The sequence below is a fragment of the Mercenaria mercenaria genome, chromosome 7 (assembly GCF_021730395.1).
Source record: "Mercenaria mercenaria strain notata chromosome 7, MADL_Memer_1, whole genome shotgun sequence".
Classification (NCBI taxonomy): Eukaryota; Metazoa; Mollusca; class Bivalvia; order Venerida; family Veneridae; genus Mercenaria; species Mercenaria mercenaria.
Window position 1 is genome coordinate 48,874,149 of NC_069367.1, and position 26,043 is coordinate 48,900,191.

General features: G+C 34.2%; 1 protein-coding gene across 2 annotated transcripts in view; it reads left to right on the forward strand.

Annotated features, from left to right (window-relative positions):
• Window positions 1-25,538, forward strand: part of LOC123554181 (uncharacterized) — a 43,644-nt gene extending 18,106 nt beyond the window's left edge. For both annotated transcript variants that reach the window (XM_053548351.1, XM_053548352.1), the window contains 7 exons: window positions 1,879-1,967; window positions 4,201-4,264; window positions 11,910-12,116; window positions 13,757-13,971; window positions 19,885-20,014; window positions 25,012-25,093; window positions 25,436-25,538. In XM_053548351.1, the coding sequence (XP_053404326.1) occupies window positions 1,879-1,967; window positions 4,201-4,264; window positions 11,910-12,116; window positions 13,757-13,971; window positions 19,885-20,014; window positions 25,012-25,089 (783 nt within the window). In that variant the 3' untranslated portion in view covers window positions 25,090-25,093; window positions 25,436-25,538. The remainder of the gene's footprint in view (window positions 1-1,878; window positions 1,968-4,200; window positions 4,265-11,909; window positions 12,117-13,756; window positions 13,972-19,884; window positions 20,015-25,011; window positions 25,094-25,435) is intronic.
• Window positions 25,539-26,043: the final 505 nt, after the last annotated feature.

Sequence of the window (26,043 nt, forward strand, 5' to 3'; positions counted from 1 at the left end):
AGAACATACTGCTAGTATTTTATTGAGTGGGTACCTCTGAAAGCATTGGAATGTCTCTTATCAAAGAGTTTACTACATCGATGAAATTCTCATTATGACAGCTTCATTTTAAATGACCCGAATAAGATATGTGCAGTACGTTAATTCTTCCGCGAGTCTTCGCGGATGAATCCTAACTACATTCTGGACACTTGTCGGCGAACACGCGTGACCTGTTTATAACAACGCTTCTACGACTTTGCGTGGGTTGAATTTTGCAGTTAGTAAACGGATAAATTATCAGAAGAAGAAGCTCTTACTGGTTTGTTTAATTACTACTGATATTAAAAATGATTTTATTTCTTATTTGTCGAGAAACAAACAAATCGGCGAAACATTAAATTGTATTTTCTTGTAGTTTTTGAAATCGAAAGTAGATCGTCTATGTTTTGCTGACGAAACGAAACAACCTTTTTATGAAAAGATTTAAATAAGAGGTAATTTAACCGTAAACTTCAATGTCAGATACTGCCAATTGCTGCTAAATGTCTTCGTATCATCACAATTGGTAAAACATATTGTTGAAACTGGAGAAAAGTGTAATCGTATCCGCATATAATATTTTGGGTAAATATCGAGCTGTGTTATAAAATTTTAACATTCAAGTAACAGACAATCATGATAGATATTATTGTAACAGAAAAGATTCTAGAATTTATTTTTATAACACCTGCATATAATCTATATCAGACTCATATTCTAGTCCTGAGGCATGATCTGAAAGTAAAAAGATGAAGTGACAGTCATACTTTGGATATTGTAATACTAGAAAGAATCTAGGCAATATTTAGAAATTGAAACATAAGATTTTCAGTTAAAATCGCACCAAAGGTTGTATCAAGGGTCTACATATTCAAAAATTTCTTGTGGTGATACCCCAAACCCTACTTGCAGGAGTGGGTATCCTCCCACACCCTTCCCCCATATTGCCACTTTACAGTTTGATACATTTGCCCTTTTACCACCTGCCGCAATGCCCATTTCAAAATCTGACTGCAATTTAAAGCAACATTTTTATTTCTGCGAACCACTCTTCAGTGTTAGAGAAATATATTGCCAATGGGTTTAAATACTTGTATAATGTCAATCAAAGTTTTACTAGGCATCGACCGAATGTTCATTTCATTTATTGTAACAAAATCTCTCTTTAGTTGGGGAAAAAAACTAAAAACAAGTTGAAACTGGTAGACTATACTGTCAGTACATCAATCATTAGCCGACTCAGACCCTTCAGGCCTTTGATTTTTATTCAGCTCTTGTGGATTTTGCAGGGTCGGATCTCACTCGGCGCCAAGCGCCCCGTGAGATCTGATCTGGCAAAATTCACTTGAGCCGAATATAGCATCCTAGATCGAGCTAATATTATAATAACCCTATTATTTCAACTTGTATCCTAGCGGATCGCACGTATGGGAAAGTCAACTGTTCTGAAATTAATTACATACCTTAATGCAAATTATCTCTGTTTAGTGTTTCGTCGAGATCCAGTTAACTTTCATAGAGAGGAAAAAAGCTTCTCTGGTCCCAATCAGGTGCCATATTTCCAACTGTTTGCTAAAGCTTTAATTGTATATAAGGTAGTTTTAAGTGGAGGTGCCACGCTGTCATGTTATCATTTGTATCGGTCATATATCGGATAGGATTTGTGGCGTTCCATCTTTAACTGTATATACTTTATCATGTGTCTTAAGGTCGTCTTAAGCTAACATGGCTTAGAAATACGTGTGTGAAATAACTTCGAAAAGCATGTACTTACTGAAAATTTGTAACTTCTTAGTGAGTAAAAATTGCAAAGTTGTTTTTAATGCCTTAATTTACCTGCCTTATGGTTTGATACAGATACATGCAAAACAAGACAAAGCAATGTGTTCATGTTCCAGCAATATGCACTGCACCACTTTCGACACAAATGTTACTCAGCGAGGAACGTATGTATACTAAGTAAAAATATATTTTTGTTTTCAAGTATATCAAAGTTATAAGATATTTGTTGTAGACTTGAAACTGAGAGAAAGTATAGCGTAGATTAGACTTTTTTTTCATTCACTGAGGGACGTTCGGAACGTTTGTGGGTCTTTGTAGATAATATATAATCTGATATCTTATACAATATTTCGTAGGTTGAAAATTTAATTTGATAAGCCTAACGCTAGGTCTTTTGGTCAAACATTTTATTGTTGGTGGAAAAAGCGAGACGGTTCAGTATGGAGTGCCGGAATGATATATTCTATTCAAAAGCAAGAAAGTTGCGATAACAATGATTATACTGTTCTAAAAGTAAAACCAGATCACTATTTTGGTGGCAAGAAGCGGTTACATTGTTTCGAATTGTCACCAGAGATACGGTATTGCTATGCAGGTCCCCATGTCACCAGAGATACGGTATTGCCATACATGTCCCCATGTCACCAGAAATACGGTATTGCCATACAAGTCCCAATGTCACCAGAGATACGGTATTGCTATACTAATCCCTATGTCACCAGAGATACAGTATTGTCATACAAGTCCCCATGTCACAAGAGATACGGTATTGCCATACAAGTCCCCATGTCACAAGAGATACGGTATTGCTATGCAAGTCCCAATGTCACCACAGATACGGTATTGCCGTACAAGTCCCCATGCCACCAGAGATACGGTATAGCTATACATGTCCCCATGCCACCAGAGATACGTTATTGCCATACAAGTTCCCATGTCGCCAGAGATATGGTATTGCTATACAAGTGCCCATGTCACTAGAGATACAGTATTGCCATATAAGTTCCCATGTCACCAGAGATACGGTATTGCCATACAAGTCCCCATGTCACCAGAGATACGGTATTGCCATACAAGTCCTTATGTCACCAGAGATACGGTATTGCCATATAAGCCCCCATGTCACCAGAGATACGGTATTGCCATACAAGTCCCTATACCACCAGATATATGGTATTGCCATACAAGTCCCAAAGTCACCAGAGATACGGTATTGCTATACAAGTCCCATTGTCACCAGAGATACGGTATTGCTTCACTTGTATGTCCCAATGTCACCAGAGATACGGTATCGCCATACAAGTCTCCATATCATCAGAGATATGAATTGCTATACAAATCCCCATGTCGTGAAATTTAAGTGATATAATTCGGCATTACTGCGATGTTTCTGTCAAGAAAGATGCCCAATGACAATTAAATAAACATGCTTATTTTCTGCATCACTATCAACAAGCTCGTATTGAAAAGCGCTCTCGTTTTGCTACCTAAGCTTATTCCCATATGATTTTTTTTTCAACGTGAAAAAAGAAGTATTTTTCGTATGATGAAATGAAAATAAGAAAAAAACATATATTTAATTATAAAACTTGATTTTTGTTGTTTATTAAGTACTCAATATTAGGAAAGCGACATTGTTTACATTAAAATCTAGCGACTATACAGTCCACGATAAACAATATTACACATAAATCTTAGTCTCTGCAAACAACTAATCACTCGAGTTGCGTACATTCCGAAGTTCCGGATTCTTCTGGCAGGTACATTTTGTTACATTAATTAATGGCGTCTATTTAGGGAGTCAGTGGAGAGTTAGGAGTATTGTCCTTTATTTTGCAATAATAAAATGCTCTATGACCGCTCACATTACGGCTAAAATGACTTTAGGACGGTTGCGATCGCAGTAGAAACAATATGTTGTCTTTAAATGTAAGAGTAATGGTCTTTGAATGTTTTAATTTCAAATTAAACCTAAGTCATTGCCCAAAGATATGGAAATAGTTTCAAAAAAAAATTAGTTAAAATACAGAAAATATGTGCAGTCAGTAATGCGTCATGAAAATAAATCATATAGTGTTTCTAAATATTTCACCAACATACGTGCTTGACTCTCTACACGAGTTTGTTTCGCTGACCGATCTATAGTTTGTTCCGCTGACCGATCTATAGTTAAGCACTAAACTTTGCTGGACTGGAGTAAAAACTTGAAAAATAACTCAGTAAAAATTATTTCCGATGCCAAGTAATCAAATACTTACTGAATGACTTGCCGGTCAATAGTTTTGATACGCACCGAGGGCCAATAATTTTGATATTGACCGGCAAGCCATTCAGTAAGTGCATACTTTTGGATCGTAATGTGAATTGAGTTACCTAGATATCGTTTCTTTCCGACAGGAGTTACGTCTACCAGAAAGCCGGTGATTTCGTTATGTACCAAACTGTAAATCGACCTTTAGAGGTAAGACTTGTTTTTGCATAATTTTATGGAGGGTTTAATTATCTTCTGTGTAAATTTGAATGTTTAATTACAAATCAACCCATTTCAATTCTTGTAACGTTTGTTATATACGAGGGTTGTCCCAGAAAATCGCGAACCTTTTTTATTATTTCGAAAATAAGCGACACACCAATTAATCATTTTAACTGATGTTATTTCATTGTATTTATTATACAGGACTATACAGTTTAAAATTAAATATCTGTCATATTATTTGAGTATTTCTTAAATAATGGACGGAAATCAGTGCTAATCGGCGCAGCTCAATTTTGCCACTACAAAAAGAAGTGGATTCCTTTTAAATTCGTGTAACTTCCCCGATATACATCTCACAGAATAAAAATTTGTAAACATCGTAGTTAACGGCAATGTGTGGCGCGACATCATCTTGCGTTTCAAGTCTTTAACGTCACTAACATTGACAATGACGTAATTTTGAAAGTAATAATTGCTCACCATTTTAGAAATTGCGCTGTCACATAATTTCGTGGCGCAGAAAGTATTAATTAAATTTTGCGTAGATCGCGATATGACCCCTTCACTAGTAAAACGAGAAATGGAAAATTCGGGAAGTTTGGCAAATGTAAGCAGGACACTTTATATATGTGCCAAAAACGTTTAAGAGGTTAGGCGCGTGATTCAAAGAGAGCGCAACATAAAACTTTAATACTTTTTGTGCCGCATTACTTTTAAATTTACGTCACTTTTTAACATAAGTGCCGTCCATTATTTAAAAAATGGTCAAATAATATGACAGATATTTAATTTTAAACTCTATAGTACTGTAGGGAATACAATGAAATGTCATCATTTATGATAATTCTGTGATTTGTGTTTGATTTTATAAATGATAAAAGAAGTTCGCGATTTTCTGGGACAGCCCTCGTATCAGTGTATGAGAGTTGTTCAAATGATACGCAGACTTCTGCCAAAGCTTTTAAAAAGTTGAATAAGACACACTGAATTCATATCTTTCAAAAAACTAATGCATCTGCTATAAAGGTTCCAAATATGAAGCGGTCATTTGTTAAATTAAAAGGGGACTATCGTGACCGACCAGTTAAGGTCGATGGCTTATATATCCTAACGGACAAATATCCTCAAGTGAAGAAACCATCGAGCTGGCTTACTGGATGTCAGCGGTTCTACCTAGGTGCTCAATAATGCCTGAAGCAATGATCGAAGGGCATCTTTTCCAAAAATCTTGCAAATTCGCCGTATGATCTTATCTATGTCGTAGTGATTAAGTTAAGAGATAAGCAATCCGACACAGGTTTGCAACGGCCTGTTGACAAAGTGTTTACGACATTTTTCTTGATCAATTTCTTTTCAAACTGTAAAAATACTCAGGTTATGAGCTTGTATTGCGAAATCAAAATATGTTCATGTACACGTGTTTCACCGATGGATGTTACAAACATTATTTTTTTATCATACAATAAGATATTTATTGACGTATAATTCCTAACCAAGTTTCCAACAGAATAACTCACAATTGCAAAAAGTTTTTGTCATCATCAGTCTACAATAACTACACGTGTCTGCTTTTTGCAAACAATTCATTAGCGTTTTCGATGTTCTGCCGAGATTTTTGCATTATATAGTAAGAGGATGGGATTAAAAGTAATGGCTATTGATAACCGCTATTTTTAGGACAAGTACAAAATTCAAGCCTTGCACGTGTTTCCCATTGTAATAGCTTTCAATCGACGTATAAACTATACATGAAGACACAATATCTCGCTCACAATTTACATTTGCACAAACCCTACTCGTAGGCGGTTAGGCAAAATAGTTGGTAAAAGTGTAAAAAATGCGAACAAAATTAGGTCTTACATTAAGATTTGCGCTTCACTCGGAAGAGGTTGAAAGGACATTTATGCTGACATATGTGCTGTTTATGGTAGTAATGAAATGTCCTTTTCCACAGTTTGCAGATGGGTTAGGAAATTTTGTGCAGGCGTGGAGTCTGTCAAAAATGCGCCTAAAACTGGTCGACCTAAGTCTGCAAGTAGTCCAAGGATTGTTGAAACAATCAAACAAATAGTACTTTCTGACGCAAGATATACTTCTCAGCAGATTGTGGACATGGTTGGCATTTCAAAAACATCTGTGTTGCGCATTCTGCGAAATATTTTGAAATTGAAGAAGAAAAGTGTTAGGTGGGTCCCGCATTTGCTCACTGATGAGCAAAAACGCCCGCGCGTTAAGATGGCGCTAAAACTTTTGAAAAGGTTTCAAAGATACGATCAAAAACATTTATGAATGTAGTAACAGGTGATGAGTCTTGGATACATTTCTTCGAACCGCATCGAAAAATTAGTAACCGAGTATGACTCACCAAAAATGTTAAAAAGGCCTTGCATTGCCAAAAGGATTGCAAGTGTGAAAAACGTTATGTATGCCATATTCTTTTACTATTAAAGGTCTCGCCATCCAGGTCACTGTACCTAAAGGCAAGTCAATGAATGCCAAGTTTTATAAGAAAAAAGTTCTTAAAAAGCTTCTCAAGTATTTCCAGAAACGTCGACCAAAGACGGGTATCCGAGGCATCCATTTGTTACATGACAACGCCTCGAGTCACAAGGCTGGGATTGTGACGTCGTTTTTGAATGAACAGGGAGTATATGTTCTAAAACACCGACCCTATTCTCCGGATCTAGCCCCCTGTGACTTTTTCCTTTTCCCTCGTCTCAAGAAAAAGCTTGTAGGCGGAAAATATATACATCCCGCCATATTTAACCTCCTTAGTGATATACCTGAAAAAGACTATCAAAAAGCTTTTGTGGATTGGATTAAAAGATTGAGACGTTGTGTATCTGTCAAAGGAGATTACCTTGAAGGTTTTAAATAAAGATTTTCTTAATCCAACCTTTAGTTGTCATTTAGCATCGTTGGTTGCATTACTTTTGATCCCACCCTCGTCTTTGCTTAGATTTGTAAAAGTACGAGGATTGAAATATTTTAACTGATGTTATTTCATTGTATAATCTACAGGACTATAGAGTTTAAAATCAAATATCTGTCATATTACTTGAGTATTTTTTAAATAATGGACGGCAGTCTGAAACTGAATAATTTGATTAAACGCCTATTTTATACAATGATATATTCAAAGGCGTTGTACATAATAATGACAGCTATTATCAATAATTAACAATATTAATAATGACAAAAATAATAATAGCAGCCGAATTGAAAACAGTCATGACCGCACCCCTCCCCTTGAGGTCATTTTACCCCTATTGCCAATACCAGTGCTTAACGCAACTGGTAATCCCAGAAGAGCTGCATATAGAGGTTCAAACCCCCCGGTTAATGGTGTCATCATTAAGAAAGAAATACTACACACTACCTTACACATAGAGACCTACCAATAAGTGCGTTTATTAAACAAACCATGAAGATATAAATGTTGAAATGTAAAACCTTTTACAAAAATTTAAGAACTATCGCCCTTTTTTATCATGATAAACAGTTATCAAAAATTTAGAACAATGCCGCGAAATCTCTAAAATACAGTGTCTAAAGGTTTTTTTGTGAATGTATCAAGTGATTTACTTTTGCGTAGTTCTAACGGCAGTTCATTCCAAAGTTTTGGGCCAATAGTACAGAAACTTCTATCATTGAATATTTTGCACCTGTTGTATGGAACAACATAACGACATTCAGAATTTTCAGACGATCTCAAATCTTGTCTACTAGGAATATACTCTGTAAGCAATTATGTTAAGTACATAAGTGCTCTGCCAGTGTGACAGCTATACATGAAAGAAAGTATCTTGAACTCAATTCTTGCTTTCACCGACAACCAATGTAAGTGGTACAATGCTTGTTTAGAACTGCCACATTTCCTCCTGTTAAGGACAAGTTAGTGCACATGTTTTGAATACGTTGCATCTTACGCACCTCACAGTTAGCTACACCATACAGTATGACAATGCAATAATCCATATGTAAAATAAATAGAGAGAAAACTAAAATTTCAGTGGCTGCTTTTGTTAAGTATTTTCTGATGTTCTTAATTCGTAGGTTATTCAACATGGCTGTACGACATTTGCGATTTACATGATCTTTAAAGGTCAAGGTTTCGTCATGAAATGCACCCAGATATCTAATTGTGCTTTTACGTTTGACATCATCACCAGCAATGTTAATGGAATTTGTAAAACATTTGCTCAATTTAGGTCTGCTACCAAACATAATAAATTCAGTTTTGGAAGTGTTAATTTTTAGTTTGGTTCTAATCATCCAGTCATTGATTATAACTGCGCACCTTTCAAGGTCTCCGATCGCTTGTGATTCTATGGAAATAGATGTAGGACGAAAGCTTTATTTTGCTTTATGATCATAAGCAAAACCGTAAACTGATATGGATTTTGGAATGACATCAAAAAGAGTTCCAGCATAGGTGAGATACAGCCAAGGAACAAGGCAACTGTCATTGGGTACACTGCATATAAGATGGCGGTCTGATGAATATACATTATTGATAATAACCTTACAAGTCTACCCATTGAAGAGCCGTATCACAGACGCCATATTGTGCTTTTGGGACATCTAGAAGAATGTCGTGGTCGACAGTGTCAAATGCAGCTCTTAAGTCAATTGCAATAAGGACTGTGGCTTCCTTTTTCTCCATACCACTTAGAAGATCATTGACTAACCGAAGTAGCGCAGATTCACTGGAATGGTATTTCCTGTATGCAGACTGGTTCTTAGGCAAAAGACTGTTTTGATTTACATGTTTGTTTAATCTGTAAAGAACAGCTTTCTCAATAAGTTTTGATAAAAATGATAAATTACTCACAGGACGATAATTTGAGAGGTCTAGTTCAAGACCGGCTTTTTTTAGAAGAGGTCTTACAACTGCTTGTTTGTATTTCACAGGGATTCATCAAGTTGAGTCAGTTAAGTAAATTGTTTAAATTTTGTATATCCTTTACCTGAGGTTCAAAGTTTTGGTATTCACACAGGGATTGACGTATTTTTGAGATTTTTGCCATGAAAAAGTCAGCAAATTTTTCGGCCAATGAATTTTTACACTCTCCTTGAGGCAGTGGGTTTTCAGATTTGGTACAAGTTAGCTCAGATACCAATCCATACAAAGTCTTGGAATCACCTTTAGCGTTCTCTATCTTTTCAATGAGTGTGTCTCTCCTTTGACGTTTGATTTCAAACTTGTTTTCATTTTTTACTTGTTTATACGACTCAAACTGATCTGTTTTACCATAACGCCTCCATGTACAATCAGACTTTCTAGCTTGTTGCTTTAGATGTTGCAATTTTCTATTGAACCAAGGTTTGTGTGCTCTCTGAATTATAGTTTTTTACTTTCAGCGGAACGTGCTTATTCAGGACATCCTCTATTTCCGATTCAAAACCTTTCACAAACTTGTCTATATTCTGTGAATCAACGTTTATTGCACTTAGGTCGTTGGAAAATTCTGATTCGTTCAAATTTCAAAGTTTCTAAATGTCACGCTCCTACTAGTTATAATCTCTATTTTAACATCTAAGAGAACCTTAACAACACAATGATCAGATAAAAATGGTCCAGGCTCACATTTCTCTACATGAACACCATTAAGTGACTCAGTTATGACTAGATCCAAGCTTTGTCCTCCTGTATGAGTACTGAAATCAACGTGTTGTTCCAGGCCCATTGCTACTAGGGAGTCCTTGAAGTTTGTAATAGAACTATTGTCATCGTTTATATACAAGTTGAAATCTCCAATTATAAGTAAATTGTCATAAAGTGGTAAAATATTTTCGATGAAATCAAATAATTCAGCAACGAACAGGTTACAAGTCGATAGAGCTGGGGTATATACACAACCACTATGTGTATGGTTAATTTTTTGAAAACGAGCTTCAAAATACCATATTCAAAGCTTCGAACAGCGCCGTGAGTTACCCTTCGCATATTGATTGTGTTTTTACATGTGATCGCAACACCACCGCCTTTTTTATTTTTTTCTATTAGTTACGCTTAATTTATACCAAGTTTCAGTCAAATGTGCAATCAGTGCTAGTCGGCGCACGCTTAATTTTCCCTCTACAAAAAGTGGCTTCCTTTTAGATTCAAGTAACTTAGCCGATATACATCTCACAGGATCAAAATTTATATCGTCGTTAACGACAATAAGTGGCAAATGATTATGTTGCGTTTCAAGTCTTTGACGTCACTTACGGTAATATAGTAACGTAATTTTGAAAGTAATGATCGCACACCTTTTCAGAAATGGCGACGTTAGATAATTTCATGGCGCAGAAAGTATAAATGAAATATTTTGTAGATCGCGGTATGACTCCTTCACAAACAAAACGAGAAATGGAAAATTCTAGAAGTTTGGCAAATGTTAATAGTATGCTTGTCTTTTCGCGGCACAAACGTTTTAAGGAAGGTAAGGCGAATGATTCACAGAGCACTGACTGCCGTCCATTATTTGAGAAATAATCAAATAATATGACAGATATTCAATTTTAAACTCTATAGTCCTGTAGAGTATACATTGAAATAACATTAATTAAAATAATTATTTGATGCGTAGTTTATGTTTGAAATGATAACAAAAGTTCGCGACTTTTAGGGACAACCCTCGTCTTAGGCAAGATATTTGACATTTGAGCAAGAAAACGTTATTTATTCAGACTGTTATCATCGGTTGATATCAATTATTTAAGAAACATCACTAATTGTAATAATTGTTTATTATTTAAAATACTTGAGGCAACAAAAAAAACAAAAAAACAAAAAAAAACAAAAACAAACAAACCCAGCAACTATGAAAAATAACAAAATTTATTATGAAAATTAACAATTCAATTTTAATGTTTATTAGCCGTATGTAGGAATAGTCCAAATCTTAATCTAGTCAAAGTCAAATCCTATCAGTATAGCTTCCAAAAAATTTGACAACTGTCCAAACTGAATTAATTATATCCAAAGAATATAAATTATTTCTTCGAAGATAAATCTTAACAATATTCATGTTAATCCTTCAAATGTTAGATGTCCAAACTGGTAATATTTTATTAAATATGATCTTACTGTAATCCAGACATTGAACATAAATGTAACACCCTGTTTATCAGTATTGTGATGTAAAATCCTGGAACAGCATAGAATATAAACAATTTATTGACATTATAATAGCCCAATTTTTTTTTTTTTTTTTTTTTTTTTTTTTTTTGATAGCCAAAATTTAGGTTAGTAAAGAATGAGTTATCAGTAAAGCCAAATACTTTTTATATGTGCACGGAAAAGGTTACTAGTCATGGTACAATGCTTTAAATATTGCATAAAACGTGACGAAAGTTGAAGAAAGAGTCTACGTATTTCATGAACACCCCTCGTAGTCAGTCAGATATGAATGTTAATTCTAGATCGGACGACCAGTGGTTCGTAAGGTGACAGATGGGAACCAAATTTCGGTGTCCTGTAAAGCAAACTGCTTTTTCTATCAGAGAAACAAAGATAAATGTACATATTCTTTAAAACAAATGCATGTATAATGTTTATTGTTGTAATTATTCCATTTAGGCCTACTTTTGTCATAAGCCTCGTCCTTAGAATGTAATTCTCTGTATGTATTCCCTACAGGTTCTAATTAGGGTAGGAGTATGCCAAAACAGCGTTTGTATTTGTGGCGTGGCTGCAAGAGAAGGGAACGATCATTTTTCACTTACTACGTGCGGCGGATATAGTAATCAAAGTATCTACAGTAGTGAACCTAGACTCATTATTCCACACAAAGCGATATCACAGGGAACTGTTATAAGCCAAGATCAGACTGGAACAAAGTATTTAGTAAGATATGTCAGTTTTTTACTACTCCGATTTATCTTTAAGGTCAGTTATTAAAAAGAAATGTCAACAAGTACGGCAGTTGTGGTTTTCCTGCTTGGTCGCATCATACCTAGCACATGAGCAATGGTACCAATAGCCCCATTGTTTGGCGCTCAGCATTAAAGAAGAAACTGGCTGCTTGTTTCCATACCCTGTAAAACCTGTTTCAAAAAGAAATCTGAAACCAAGGGTGATAAGTGTTCACTTCATGTCAAGGGACAGTATTTCATTGTGACGTCAGCGTGACCTACTTGGGAAGTTCGAACCTATTACCTGTGGCGTTTCCTGGGATCTGTTTTTTTCATTTAGTAAATGAAATTTACATATTCCTGTGAAATTCGATAAAATCGAGTATAATGAAGCCCAGGACATATGTGTGCATTTTCTTGCATTTTCAAAAAGTTTTTTTTATTTTAGCTGATGGCATATCTTCGACATAATAATAATGGATTTGTATGATCCAGAAATTTGACAAGTTTCCATCACTGAGCGGAAATCAGTCCAAAATTAAAAATTCTCTATTTTACATTCAAATGTCGTTTGATTAGAAGCAGATTTATGTCATTCTGCTCTGTCTCAGTTAGTTTGGACAGCATGATTGAACAAGGTTATTTATCAATAAAATATATTGGTCTTTCATCTGTCACAACGACAAAAGTGTAGGTCATATGGATATCTTCAAGTTTTTGATGAATGGGGAAAAAAACTTTAGTTTTCATCTATGAATTATTTCATGCAAGGGCGGTTACTTGGGCAGTACCACCGATCTTCCGTAAATCAACATGCTGGCTTACTTACATGCCGGCGTAGCGAGGTTTCGAACCAATACTCGAGTGGGGCAAGAGATCCAAAGTCAGTGACTACGGTCACAAGGGCATTTGTTTCGCAAGTCATCTATAACTTTGCAAAAAGTGAATATAATTCAGAAGAAATGTACGTCAAGCGTTAAAAGTAACCTTAAAATTGACACCGTTCAAATTTAGGTTGGCAGAATAAACAATCTTTTCGTTTTCATTTAACAAGTCGAAAATGCGAATATGTAAGTATAAAAAGTATTATTTTTTGTTTGTAAAATACGTTCTACCAGTGAAAAAATGTCGCCTTCAATACCGTTAAAAGGTTTACAAAGTCGTTTATTTTGTCCTTATAAATCTACTTTTGAGAAAAAAGAATTAAATCTGCGATCACAAAGAATAGCAACTCCCGCCCAGGTGAGGCATTGATTAGGCATAGATGCATCCGTCTACTAGCATTTAAAGTACATTAGAAGTCAAATCGTTTAACACAAATAAGAAAAGTAGGATATATTTAGACAGATTGTGAAATAACTATGCATCACTGACACAGGTGTTTCTTTAATAGAAATCTTTTAACACCTAATAAAGTGTTTCAGTATTAAACAATGCAAAAATATTCATGCTTTCATAATAATTTCAAATTTAGAGGATGGATTAAAAAGGTGTTTTATTGTGCTCTGCAGTTTAACGCATATATCATGGTAAACTTTTAATGATAAATGTCTATGAGATCCTGGCTCAATAGAAGCGACATTTCACACAGAGTCTTGATTAAGTGACTGCTTTCAGACATTTTTGTTGTAGATTGATTTTCCGTCTGGTGCGCAAGTAAAAGTTACGAGAGTTGGGGAATCGCTAGATGTTACTGTCGCTGCTCCGAAGGATGATTTTGGTGCAACTAGAGGTCTATGTGGGATATATGACGGTAACAGAGATAATGACTTAACACACCCTGACGGTCGAGTTGATGTTTTCCCATTGAATGGTGCACATCCAAAAACCTTTGCCGAGTCTTGGAGGTGATTATAGTGACTGTAATAGACCTCCTTTGTGCTAAAAAAGCTCCAAAATGTTATTATTTGTAGTTTTCAAGTTTCTGAAACAAAATAAATCAAAGCCTTGAAATCTCTGATGGTTGCGAGTAGATTTATTTTCTGTTTAAATGCCAGTCTATTAGTATATATGAATGAGAAACAAATGCAAATATAATGTGCCTCATATCTAAGATGAACTCTGTCTGACCCAGCTTGTGATGTAACCAGTGGCTGGAATACCTTATCATTGATAGATCTTATATAATCTAAATGGTCAGTGAGTGGATACAGGTTGAATAAGAACTGCTTGATCATTGATAATTCATCCGCACTGTTCATGAATGGGACTATTTTGTGTAGCACATGAACATCATTTGGATGTGATTTAGAATAAAATAAAGATGCTATGATTGTCAGAAATACACTTTAACTTTGGTAGCGGGATATACCCACAACCAAAAATGTCCTACATTCAACTATGGTATTGATCAAAGTATGAAAATTTATCGAATAATATCTAAGTTCCTGTTTCCTGTCTAGTGCACTGTACATCTGTGCAAAAAACCTCGATTTTCAGTTTAGTTTAATATTTCAATTTTTATCGTATAAACATGTCATTTTTAGCAAAATATTACAAGCTCGTACTTCTAATATGGCGACCATTGATAAGATGATACACTTTCGAGAATTGACAAAAATTTGAATAAAATTGCACAGCTTTTATCAATGTCGGGTTTTAGCAATTCAGTCTCAAATCAAAATTTAGACTAGACTAGTGTCCTAATTAATATTCAACAATTAGAAAGATTTACTAGATATTAGTTATCTGCGAGCACGTTCTAATGATTTATTATCGGGAGTCTAATAAAAATCAGTGAATTAATAAAATTCATGTATATATATACATGTTATAATGTGGTGTAACAGGGTCTAAAGTTCACTATTCTAACTACAACAACAACAACTCTGTTCTCTTTAATAACTACTATTTAATATTTCCTATATGCTACGATAATATATAAACATCAAAGTCTTTCTTCATAATTCTCTAACATATTTTTCTAACATATTCACAGTTATTACAAGAACTTCTATTCTTCGACATAATAACTTCAACGTTAATTGCCTCGGTCCGTATCTAACTTATTCATTTTTGCGCGTATCGGACATACGCATCTAACCTAACTGAGTACCAGAATGATACTGAAGTTTTGTCTCAAAACTTCTGCTTATGAAAGAAATGATTCGTGACTTGAGTCATGCGGCGTGATCAAAAGACCGGGTGTTTATAATTACCCTGTCATTTATCCAGTTAGTCAGTTGTCAAAACAATTAGTAATTTTGAAACATGCATTGCTGGACAATGCATTAACTGGGCGATATAATGTAACCTGTCATTTAATGCACATGACTCATTTCTAGACCGTAAAGCTAAGTGTGAAAAGGAATGCGAAATATATTCTTAAAGTACATGACTTATTATTGACCGAAAAGCTATCTGAAAAGAATGCCTAAGAAGTGTTTGGTATAATGGATTCTTTAAACCATTATATCACACTCGCCCCTTTCTTGTGAGTTTTTCTTTTAATTATCTATAAGGGAATAAAAATAAAAACAAAAATTTACATGAGGCAATCAACAAATTAAACATGAGGCAATACATAAAACCGGCTGATAATTAATATTTAATTTTATTTTTAAAGTTTTAGCCGTAATATTGAAGATTAATGCCTTTAAGTAGAATAGAACACAATTGAATTCACAAAATCAAGAATATGTAAGATCAATGCATGATATAATATACACAATCAATGAATAAGATAAAACACAAGGTATTCGTACATATAATTTTTCACAATTTCACAGATTTTTTATTCAGTCCTAGAATATTTAATTAGTTCTCGTTTTTGTTTCAGTCCTAGATTGTTTTTCTTGCGATTTGAAGTCAAAACCCCATTTAATTTCTCTAAACATTTGATATAAAACACAGCATTACTAGCGAAACACAATTTCACAATATTATTCACGATACTTAAAAAAAAACAAAGCTAGAATACACTTATGCACTTTTTCCTCCCTTGCCCACAGGGGTTTTGCCTTCAAGATTGTAACTGAAATAAAAAATAATAATTGTTTATACACAATATAAACGTCATGAATATACCTGTCAAAAGGAATATTATCATTAAGAAATACTTCGTGTATTAGTTAGACCTGCGTAAAATGTTAATTACTGATATAAAGAAATATATAAGGTCACAAATCTCTAGAAAATACTATTAAATACGCAAAAGTAATATTAATATGAAATATCCCGTAACCTGTTGTATATTATAATGAGTTAATAAAAAAAATCTACTACTTTAGTATATGCTAAAAATGAAACAATGTTCTCAAATCTTATTTAACAATCGGAACGATACTTGTTTTTACGTGTAGACGATAAAGTGACATCATTCATTCCCGTTCCATGGTTGATATCTCTACACTGCAGTTGATTTTAGTTGGATTGGTAAGGGAGGTGACCCATCAGCTTGTCAGTTTTCTCCAAAAAGTCATGAAATATGTTCGTATGTCGCCACGCATTATTATAGCCTTCATTGTTGAGTAATAGCTTAGCCCGGCTTCAGAAGGTCGTTTTCATAGAAGGTTTGACGTGTTGCTCCAGCAGCATTCTCTCGGTTTAATGAATATACAAGCAATCATTTAACATTGTCAAAAGTTTCGTTTGTCTATATAAGAACTTTACATAAGGATGCCTTCTTAGAATCTCTAAATAGAATGTTTATAAATTTGTCTTTTGTATGCCAATCTGGTTCCTGTTTTCTGTTTTTCATTTTTCTATAGTTTTCATTTCATCTTAGTAAACAAAGCGTTGTCGTCTTAAGTCAGGACTGTTAAAAACACCGTAAACCTCTAATAACTATTCGGGATACATTTATTGTAAAATGCAAAATGTTAGTTTCTTCATAAATGTTCAAAAATAATTCTAATAACAGTTATCTCTACGCTGAAAAGATATGTATTTATCATGCACAAATTTGTCCTTAAAGCTTACACTTAGACTCATAAAAACATGTTTTATTCTCTTTCTTTACGGAATTCTGCCTTAAATAGCAGTAATGCAATGAAATATTTTACTAATGAATTTCCAGCTAATTAACAAGTACTACTAATTCATATTGAAACATAACCGCAACTACTCTGACTCATACATAAGAAGCAATCTCCAAGTCTGATTGCAAGGGTCGCATGCCTAGCGACATTATTCTCTACAACTCAACTAAATAAACTTCATGTTCCATATCAATATATGGTCGCTTTTCTAGCGACATAATTCCCCTAAGACTCATAAAATAAGAAACTTCTTGTTTCATCAACGGTCGCATTTCTTGCGACATTCTACTATGTATAAGCATTACACATGCTCTATGATGGTTCTTGACACATCATACAACGAACATTATAATAATACATTTAGCGTTACACACGCCTCAAAGACGTTACCAACGTCATCTCAAAATCTCATGGAGTTCAGAGCATTTGGGTTATGATTCATACAATGTTATCTTGTCATTTTACTAATTGAGAGCAATTATACAACTTTACTTCCCTAAGGGTATTCCTCACTTAATATAACAAAAAAACGAAGCTGGACTACATGTATGTACACATGCTTGTCAATTTTATATTCTAATGAGTAATCTGTTTGAAATTTATCTTTACAACAATAATGCATTTTCCTTATGAAATATACCATTTTCGAAAAAATTCTATATGATATTCTTGTAAAATAATCTTAATTGTTGACTTAAATGTACGAAAATTCGTAAAATTTAAGAATAAAGTTTCTTTTGGATCGCCTGTAAAATTGTAAAAAAATGTTAAAGAGAGCTGAACGTCTCTTCAAATCAAAAATGTATCTAAAGAATTCCCGAATAGCATCGTTGGTATACGAGTTAAATGAACAGTCACTAACCTGATGGAGTATCGATTTCTTTTTCCATAACCATACACCATGGATGTTCTCTTTCCTTGCCGAGCCTTAAATTGCATCTTGTCCGTACGTTTCGTTTGTTCATGGGGGTTCTAACAGCTGTCTTAAGAGGTTTATCGGTCGTCAGTTCCATTTCCAGTCGTCTGCCAATTCGCAAGTGTTGTTATTCCATTTTATTCGTCGTGGTGGCCTCGTGGTAGTTGGTAGTACTTCTTTGTGTTGTGTCCGCGACGTTTCGAAGGTTCGTTCGAATCCTGGTTCTTTTAAGGCACCAAATAAGTCCCGTGTGGTGTAACAGGGTCTAAAGTTCACTATTCTAACTACAACAACAACAACTCTGTTCTCTTAATAACTACTATTTAATATTTCCTATATGCTACGATAATATATAAACATCAAAGTCTTTCTTCATAATTCTCTAACATATTTTTCTAACATATTCACAGTTATTACATGAACTTCTATTCTTCGACATAATAACTTCAACGTTAATTGCCTCGGTCCGTATCTAACTTATTCATTTTTGCGCGTATCGGACATACGCATCTAACCTAACTGAGTACCAGAATGATACTGAAGTTTTGTCTCAAAACTTCTGCTTATGAAAGAAATGATTCGTGACTTGAGTCATGCGGCGTGATCAAAAGACCGGGTGTTTATAATTACCCTGTCATTTATCCAGTTAGTCAGTTGTCAAAACAATTAGTAATTTTGAAACATGCATTGCTGGACAATGCATTAACTGGGCGATATAATGTAACCTGTCATTTAATGCACATGACTCATTTCTAGACCGTAAAGCTAAGTGTGAAAAGGAATGCGAAATATATTCTTAAAGTACATGACTTATTATTGACCGAAAAGCTATCTGAAAAGAATGCCTAAGAAGTGTTTGGTATAATGGATTCTTTAAACCATTATATCACAATAAACTAACAAAGTCCGTAATACAATCAGATTTATATACACAAATAAGTAAAGTATTTATTACTTGAATTGTGTCGGATGATTTTAATCCTATCAGGGTAAGGGACTTACAAGTCCCATTATAAGTTCAAATAATTCATATCGGTTAAACGTGGAGAAGTTGACAATGCCAACTTCACGAACTAACTGACTACGACAAGTTGTTGTTTTACACAAAGGCTGAAATTAAGGTCAGTACAAAAAGCAGCGTGATGACGGAACTGATTTGATTTCTCTTTCAAGCACTAGTCCTAGTCGCGTTTCGTCCAGTAATCAACGCATCATGAATATGCTAAATTGTTACATACAAGACATTGACCCATCTGTATTGCAGAATTTTCAGTAACTAGATATATGTTGGTAACTTACTTATATGCATAAAAATGTATCTTGTCCAGCGACAGGAAGATCAGCTGTGCATTTTTTCTGTTAAAGAATCTGAAATATGTATTTAGAAAAAGATTTGTCTCGAAAAGAAAATCCAAACAACTTACTATCTTGAAAGTAAGAATAAAAATTGACATTCACTGGGTGCATATGGTGATCAGAGAAGTACACCGGTATGTTTTGGTGTTCTTGTTCATTTTATTTATTGCCATAAAAACCAGAACTTTATTTTGACTTTTAGATGAAACTGTACCGTAACGAAATCACTTAATGGCAAAATATCGGCAAAATACATCTTTTAAAATTTGTTTATATTGCCTTTTCAAAAATTGCAAGGCCTAAAGTGCATAAGGAGTTCTATTAATGTTTGAAAAACATTCCGTGTTCGACAAGATTTCCTTTAGAAGGCAGTTAGAAGAAATTAAACATATTTTAAGATATTGTAGTAGAGGTTAGAGTATATTAGGCGTATCTCATACATCGATATCCCACTCCAAAATATGTAACAAATCACAAGCTACAACCTCCTGTTTGTAAAACATATGCAGGATTCCCACCGAAGATGACATCGTTCCGCCTCAAGATCCCAGATACAACAATGACATCTATTTTTGTAACTGCGACCAACGTCACGGTATGGTAGAATGTACAGACACAACAAGTTCGCCGGCGATCACTGTAAGTTTGTTAGTTCATGTCAGTCACTAGATGGTAATACGACTTTTGAATATTTTATAATATATTGCTTTGTTTTGAATTTATTACTAAAATATTTAGAACGCATGTTCTTGATTTTTCAAACCGTTTAATGTACCAATTTTCATGAAATTTTATAAAACTTTCACCCATACTTTTTAATATGTTAGAAGCAATGTATTTATGTAAAACTTTTCGAAACATACAATTTTGAGAGAATATTCTACTCTTTGAATTTCTTATTTGAAATTGTTTTGTTTTATGACCGCACATCCTTATATTAAAGTTATCTTTATTTCAAACATATTTAAATAATTCAGAACTTGTAATAGAGGGAGATAGCTACCTCGAAACTGCGAATACTTTGACAATATTTGAAATTGTATCCTTTAAGTAATACATTTGCTAATATTTAGGAGCGTATCATTTCAAGAAAATACATTGCCAAAATTAAGAGTTTGGAACCCTATCTCTTGAAGAATACATTGACAACTATTTGGAATCACAGCCCTTAAAGGTGGTCAATTGCATTTGAGCACCATTTTATGACATTTTTCAGTTTTTGTATATTATGTTGAGTGTTATTTCAGGAACAAAAAGAGTCATTATATATACTTAGATTCCTATTTCACGGCCTGTAAACACTGGCTCGTCCTCTTTAAGGAGATGAGTTGAAAAAAGAGCCAATGATACTTCCGAGGAGGCGCTAATGACCGGAACTTTATGCAGAATGTAAACAAAGAAGAAGAGTGAGTAAATTGTTTCCTTTCTCAGATAAAATTTAATGTAAGGCCCTATTTCAAAAAATAGCCAATGTAGTTCCACTCAGAAATGATTATACTTTTTATATATGCAGGCCATTTTGCAAGGTAAATGCATTCCTTGACGTGAGAACTTTTGAAAGTTGGAAAATGGGGCAAGTTCGAATTAAAAGTGGAGATTTACCCATATATTTCGTCCCAATTTACACATATAAGAGTAAATATACATTGTACCAATTTTTCCCATAATGGTATGTTAAATCTGTATTATTTATGTGTTTTAACGGCGGGTTTTACCCCTCTATGCTCAATTTTGGCTAAGAGGAGGAGCCAAAGCCTTGGAGGAGGCGCAAAAGTCCAGAGTCGGAGCCACTGACCAGTTCATTTCCTAGGTGATGAACACTCGTATAAAGCGTTTTCGTTCTCGCAATGTAATATCTATTCCGTTTTAATGTTTATAATTTGATGCTTGAAATTGTATTATACTACCCAAATGCACATAATCTACCTAAAATAACAAGAGCTGTCCATAAGACAGCCCACTCGACTTTTCTCAGTACTTGACTCTGAATTAGAGCTTTGCCAGTAAAACTTTATAAAACTTAAAACTCTAAGTTAAAAAGGGGCATAACTCTGTCAAAATTCAATCAGAGTTATAGAGATTGTTTCTCCTGGTGTAGACTTTGATAGTAAATAACTGTTTTAAGTTTCAAGTCAATAGCTTTGATAGTAACAGAGATATTTGACTTTATAAAAAAACAATTTCCAACGGCGACGCCGACTCCGACTGCGACGTGAACACAATATAGTTTTGACGATGTAAGCATTGCTGGTCATGTTAGAATGTACACTTTATTTATAAAACTCCCTCGATATTTTTGCTCAATTGTTTTTTTTTTATCTTTTCAATATATTTATGTCTTTTCTAATTCATTTAGAAACAATTTTTTTAAGAGTTATTTGAAAGCATAAATAAAATCGAGAAAGGCAGCGATACTATATAATGTAAATATAAGAAATGATTTTTTTTTTCGATATTCCGCAGAATAGGATCGGCAAATCAGTGAATCGCGCTAGCTGGAAATTAAGTATTAACATACATGTTTCCTTACAAACGTTATTTAAGTAAAATTAGAAAACTGTATTTATAATTCTGTAACTGTAAGCTCAGTAACGGTCAATACCCATTCTTACTACGTAGCATTAATTAAAAACAAATCTGACATCAAATATTGCCTCAACAGATGGCACCCTCCCAGTACTAAATAATAACTAATTAATATGACTTTGACTGCAGAACGACGACTGACAAACGGACAAGGATAAGACAAAAGCTATATGATACATGCGGTTAGACAGGGGAATAAATATATAACGTTTTCAGTTTCTTTGTTATCGTTAGAACATCTGGGAGAGGTATTTTGAGTGTTAGCATTTTCATATACGTATATGTAATAGAATTAAGCAATTTACAAGTAAACAATTATATTTATTTAGCATTTGTAAGTACCTAGTGAAGCACATATTGCAATTGCATTTCAAGACTACCACAAAGTTAACGCTAACTATTAAAAAATCCAAAATGCGTTGGACATGAAAACCGTTGTGCATTAGGAAATGTCCCTTTCACAGAAAATATCATAATTATACAATTTATAACGCCATGATAGCCCATCATTAGATAAGTGCAAAAGAAAAGAGAAGTGCAAATATCTCGTAATACATTCTAAGGAAATGAATAGGATGTTGTTTAAACATCAGCCATCAGATGTTTGTCACAATCCAAGGAAATCATGATAAAGATCTGGTACGTGAGAATTGATGACACATTAAAAAAAACTAAATTTCAAAGTGCTTTGGCTCCCACTCCGGTTCTTAGCGCCTCCTCTGCGGCGTTGGCTCCTCCACATGGTGATAAATGCACGTGTACGGGATAAACACGCTAGTAAACCACGTAAGTCATGCAGTAGTAAGATATGCTTTTCAGCAAGGTTGATGCAGAGACTATAAAATCTTAAATTTGTGTAAATTAGGGTGAAATATATGGGAAAATGTCCACTTTTGGTTTGGACTTACTGTATTTTCCAACTTTCAAAAGTTCTCACGTCAAGGAATGCATTTACCTTGCAAAATGGCCTGCATATATAAAAAGTATAATCATTTCTGAGTGGAACTACATTGGCTATTTTTTAAAATAGGGCCTTACATTTATCGGAGAAAGGAAACAATCAACTCACCCTTCTTCTTTCTTTACATTCTGCATGAAGTTCCGGTCATTAGCGCCTCCTCGGAAGTATCATTGGCTCTTTTTTCAACTCATCTCCTCAAAGAGGACGAGCCAGTGTTTACAGGCCGTGTATTTGAAACGTATGTTACATTGACCTATTAAGTATTTAATAAGATGAGTTTTTCTTTATTTCTTTTTGTTTCAACTTGATTTCTTCTTTTACATTTGCATTGATAGATATCGGGATATTTCAATAACTTGAACCAAAATGCAGGTTTTAAAACTATGTTTAGCCTTTGAATTCATTTAATATAATATTTCAAATCTATCCTGGTTGCGCAACCAAGATAGACAAAGTAAGGTAATGATATTTATTCTAACTTGCATTTCAAATAAAGTTTAGCTAAATATATACATATATGTATTTACACAAACAATTTACATATACAATACTATAGGTCATATATTCTTTATAATTCCTTAGGCAAAATATGTTTATCAAATTTATACTTATTCTAAAATAATTCTGCCTTAGTTGGGCAACCAGGATAAGGAAATCAAATTTTGAAAATACCTCCAGCGGAATTCTAACTTTTATTAAACGCAAATACGTGTGAATGATCAGATGCTTAATTGAAAACCAATCTGTTTCTTGTCCAAAATCTTATCAACCATCCTTAACGAATACGTTGCCAAGTGATTGGAATCTTATACCCTCCAGAATACATTGACAAATGGTTTTGGTTTTGCATGCTGAAGTGTGGCGCGTGGTCGTTAACTGTTACCTATTGTAATCATGGGTTGCATACACACATCAGAATTTGAATAGCCGCGGAGCAGGGCTTTAAGTCAGGCTGTGAATCTCCGAATTTCATCTTTCGCAAGTTATACCCTTTATGTAAAGAATGCATTAATAATAATTTCAATGGAGACGTACATTCTTTCCTGAAACATTCATATAATCAAATATACAAAATGCAAAATGAACACAATTTTTTCCATGTCCTTTAATGCGAAATGTCTTCAGCATAGGTAGTCTCGGAAGTGGTGCACTGGGTATAAATCCATTTTAACCGTAATAATGAAAATATGAATTGTATAATTTTATGGAAAATTTTGGCTTAGGTACCTGAAGCGTTTTAAATTTCGAAATGGGTAGTAGGGAGAAATCTATGCGAATCTTTATAGTGACATTCGTGTAAAATATGAGGTGTACGTGAAGTACGGCTACAAATGGTGTAAAACCCCATACAAAAGGGACCTACCAATTTGTATAGTTTTATATACGTTTTCGTTTAAGTCATCAACACAGTTTTGCCTGCTCCGTTCAAATTATGTTCAGTAGGCAGAGCAGACCACTAGTTTAGTGAACTATTCGACGTAACGCACCCGCAATAATGTGAAAAAATCAAATACTTCCACACAGCCCCAAATATTAAATCGACTCTTAAGTAAAATTCTAAACCCGCGCTACTTGATTTTGTTTACTTAACTATATGGCTGGTGTCCTTGGTGTTCCAAATGCTTCAATTTATGCAATTATGATGTTGTTACACAGTTCTACGCTATGAATTATAAATTGTCAATGGCGTCAAAAAAACAAAAAAAAAAAAAAATCAAAAGCAACAAAAAAACACAATTCTCCCAAAATCCGTTAACGAAGAAAGTGTCTATTACACTTACATACCTATTTGCGGCATTTACATGCGTGTATAGCTTGCATTTCAATAGCAAATGATATACATTTCAAGTTTATTCATGATACTTTAAGAACGACCTATACATTTTTCGCGTGCATATTAGTAAGATTGCCAAGATGTAATTGTGTGATAACCAAGCCCGATTGAAAATAACTTTGGCGAGAAGCATCTTCCATACCTCATAGTCCTGATTCAGGTGTTGCTCAATAGTAAGGGAAATTCTATATTTGACTGTGTCATTTATGTGATATATGTGCATGGTACTGAAATCAAATGATTTCTTATAACTAGGCTAGATGTCCAAGTTGTTCAGTTACAGTAAATGCTGTTGGTCGCAAGAAGAAAGCTGCAGACACTTTAGACTTTTGACAGGGTAGGTTTAAAGATTTTTTTGAAATATAGATAAAACGTACACCATTTCCTGACAGAGGTCTAATGATTTGTTAGTCAAGGTACTATTTGCTAGGTTTTAGCATAGAAATATACTTTTTAATGTTTAATATGCATTGTAAGTATTAGGTAATCAAAATTTGAAATTACAAATCCAAACTTTTTAGCAAAGTTAAGGCGTTCAAACTCATCGGACGCTTGTTTTCATCAACATAAAATACAAAATTAAAGGGTTGTAGTCTTAGCTGTATATTATTTGACATCATTAACGTATAGACAGACGGATAGAAGTTTTAGTGCAAACTAGTATTGTTTTCCTTTTCAGATTTAAATCATTTCAACAAAATGGCTGGACAATTCTGTAAATATGCGTATTACAATATTGTCTACTTAGCTGCTAATAAATATCATAGGAACCTAGCTTTTAACGTTATATATATGCCAAATTAACTTCTTAATTTCCATAAATAACAATAGAAATATTCGTAAACATTCAACGGTAATATACCAGCCTGATGCCGGCGTATGTCCAAGGCAAATGCATCTCGCAAACCAAAATGGCCAGCCCGTTTAAAAAGGGTGATACTTTATTCTAACACGACCAGCAAATAACATACACTCAACAAAATTCCTAATTGGTCAGTTTATATTGTATTACCATTTTGTTAATAATGCATGTATTCATACAAAATTTTACATACCGACATTTGAATAGGTACTGCAGCTAATTATTGATTTATTTTTGGCGACTCAGAGCCAAAGTAACCGCATTAGGCGTTTTGACTAACATTACATATTTTGCACGTGCAGGGCATGTGCACCAGCATGCATGTGTTTGTTTACACTTTTGGCATTACTGACGAAAGTCCTACTAGTAAAACACATGTCATGGTGAAATTGACACAAAAGCAACGCGATGGAGCTGTCGGAATG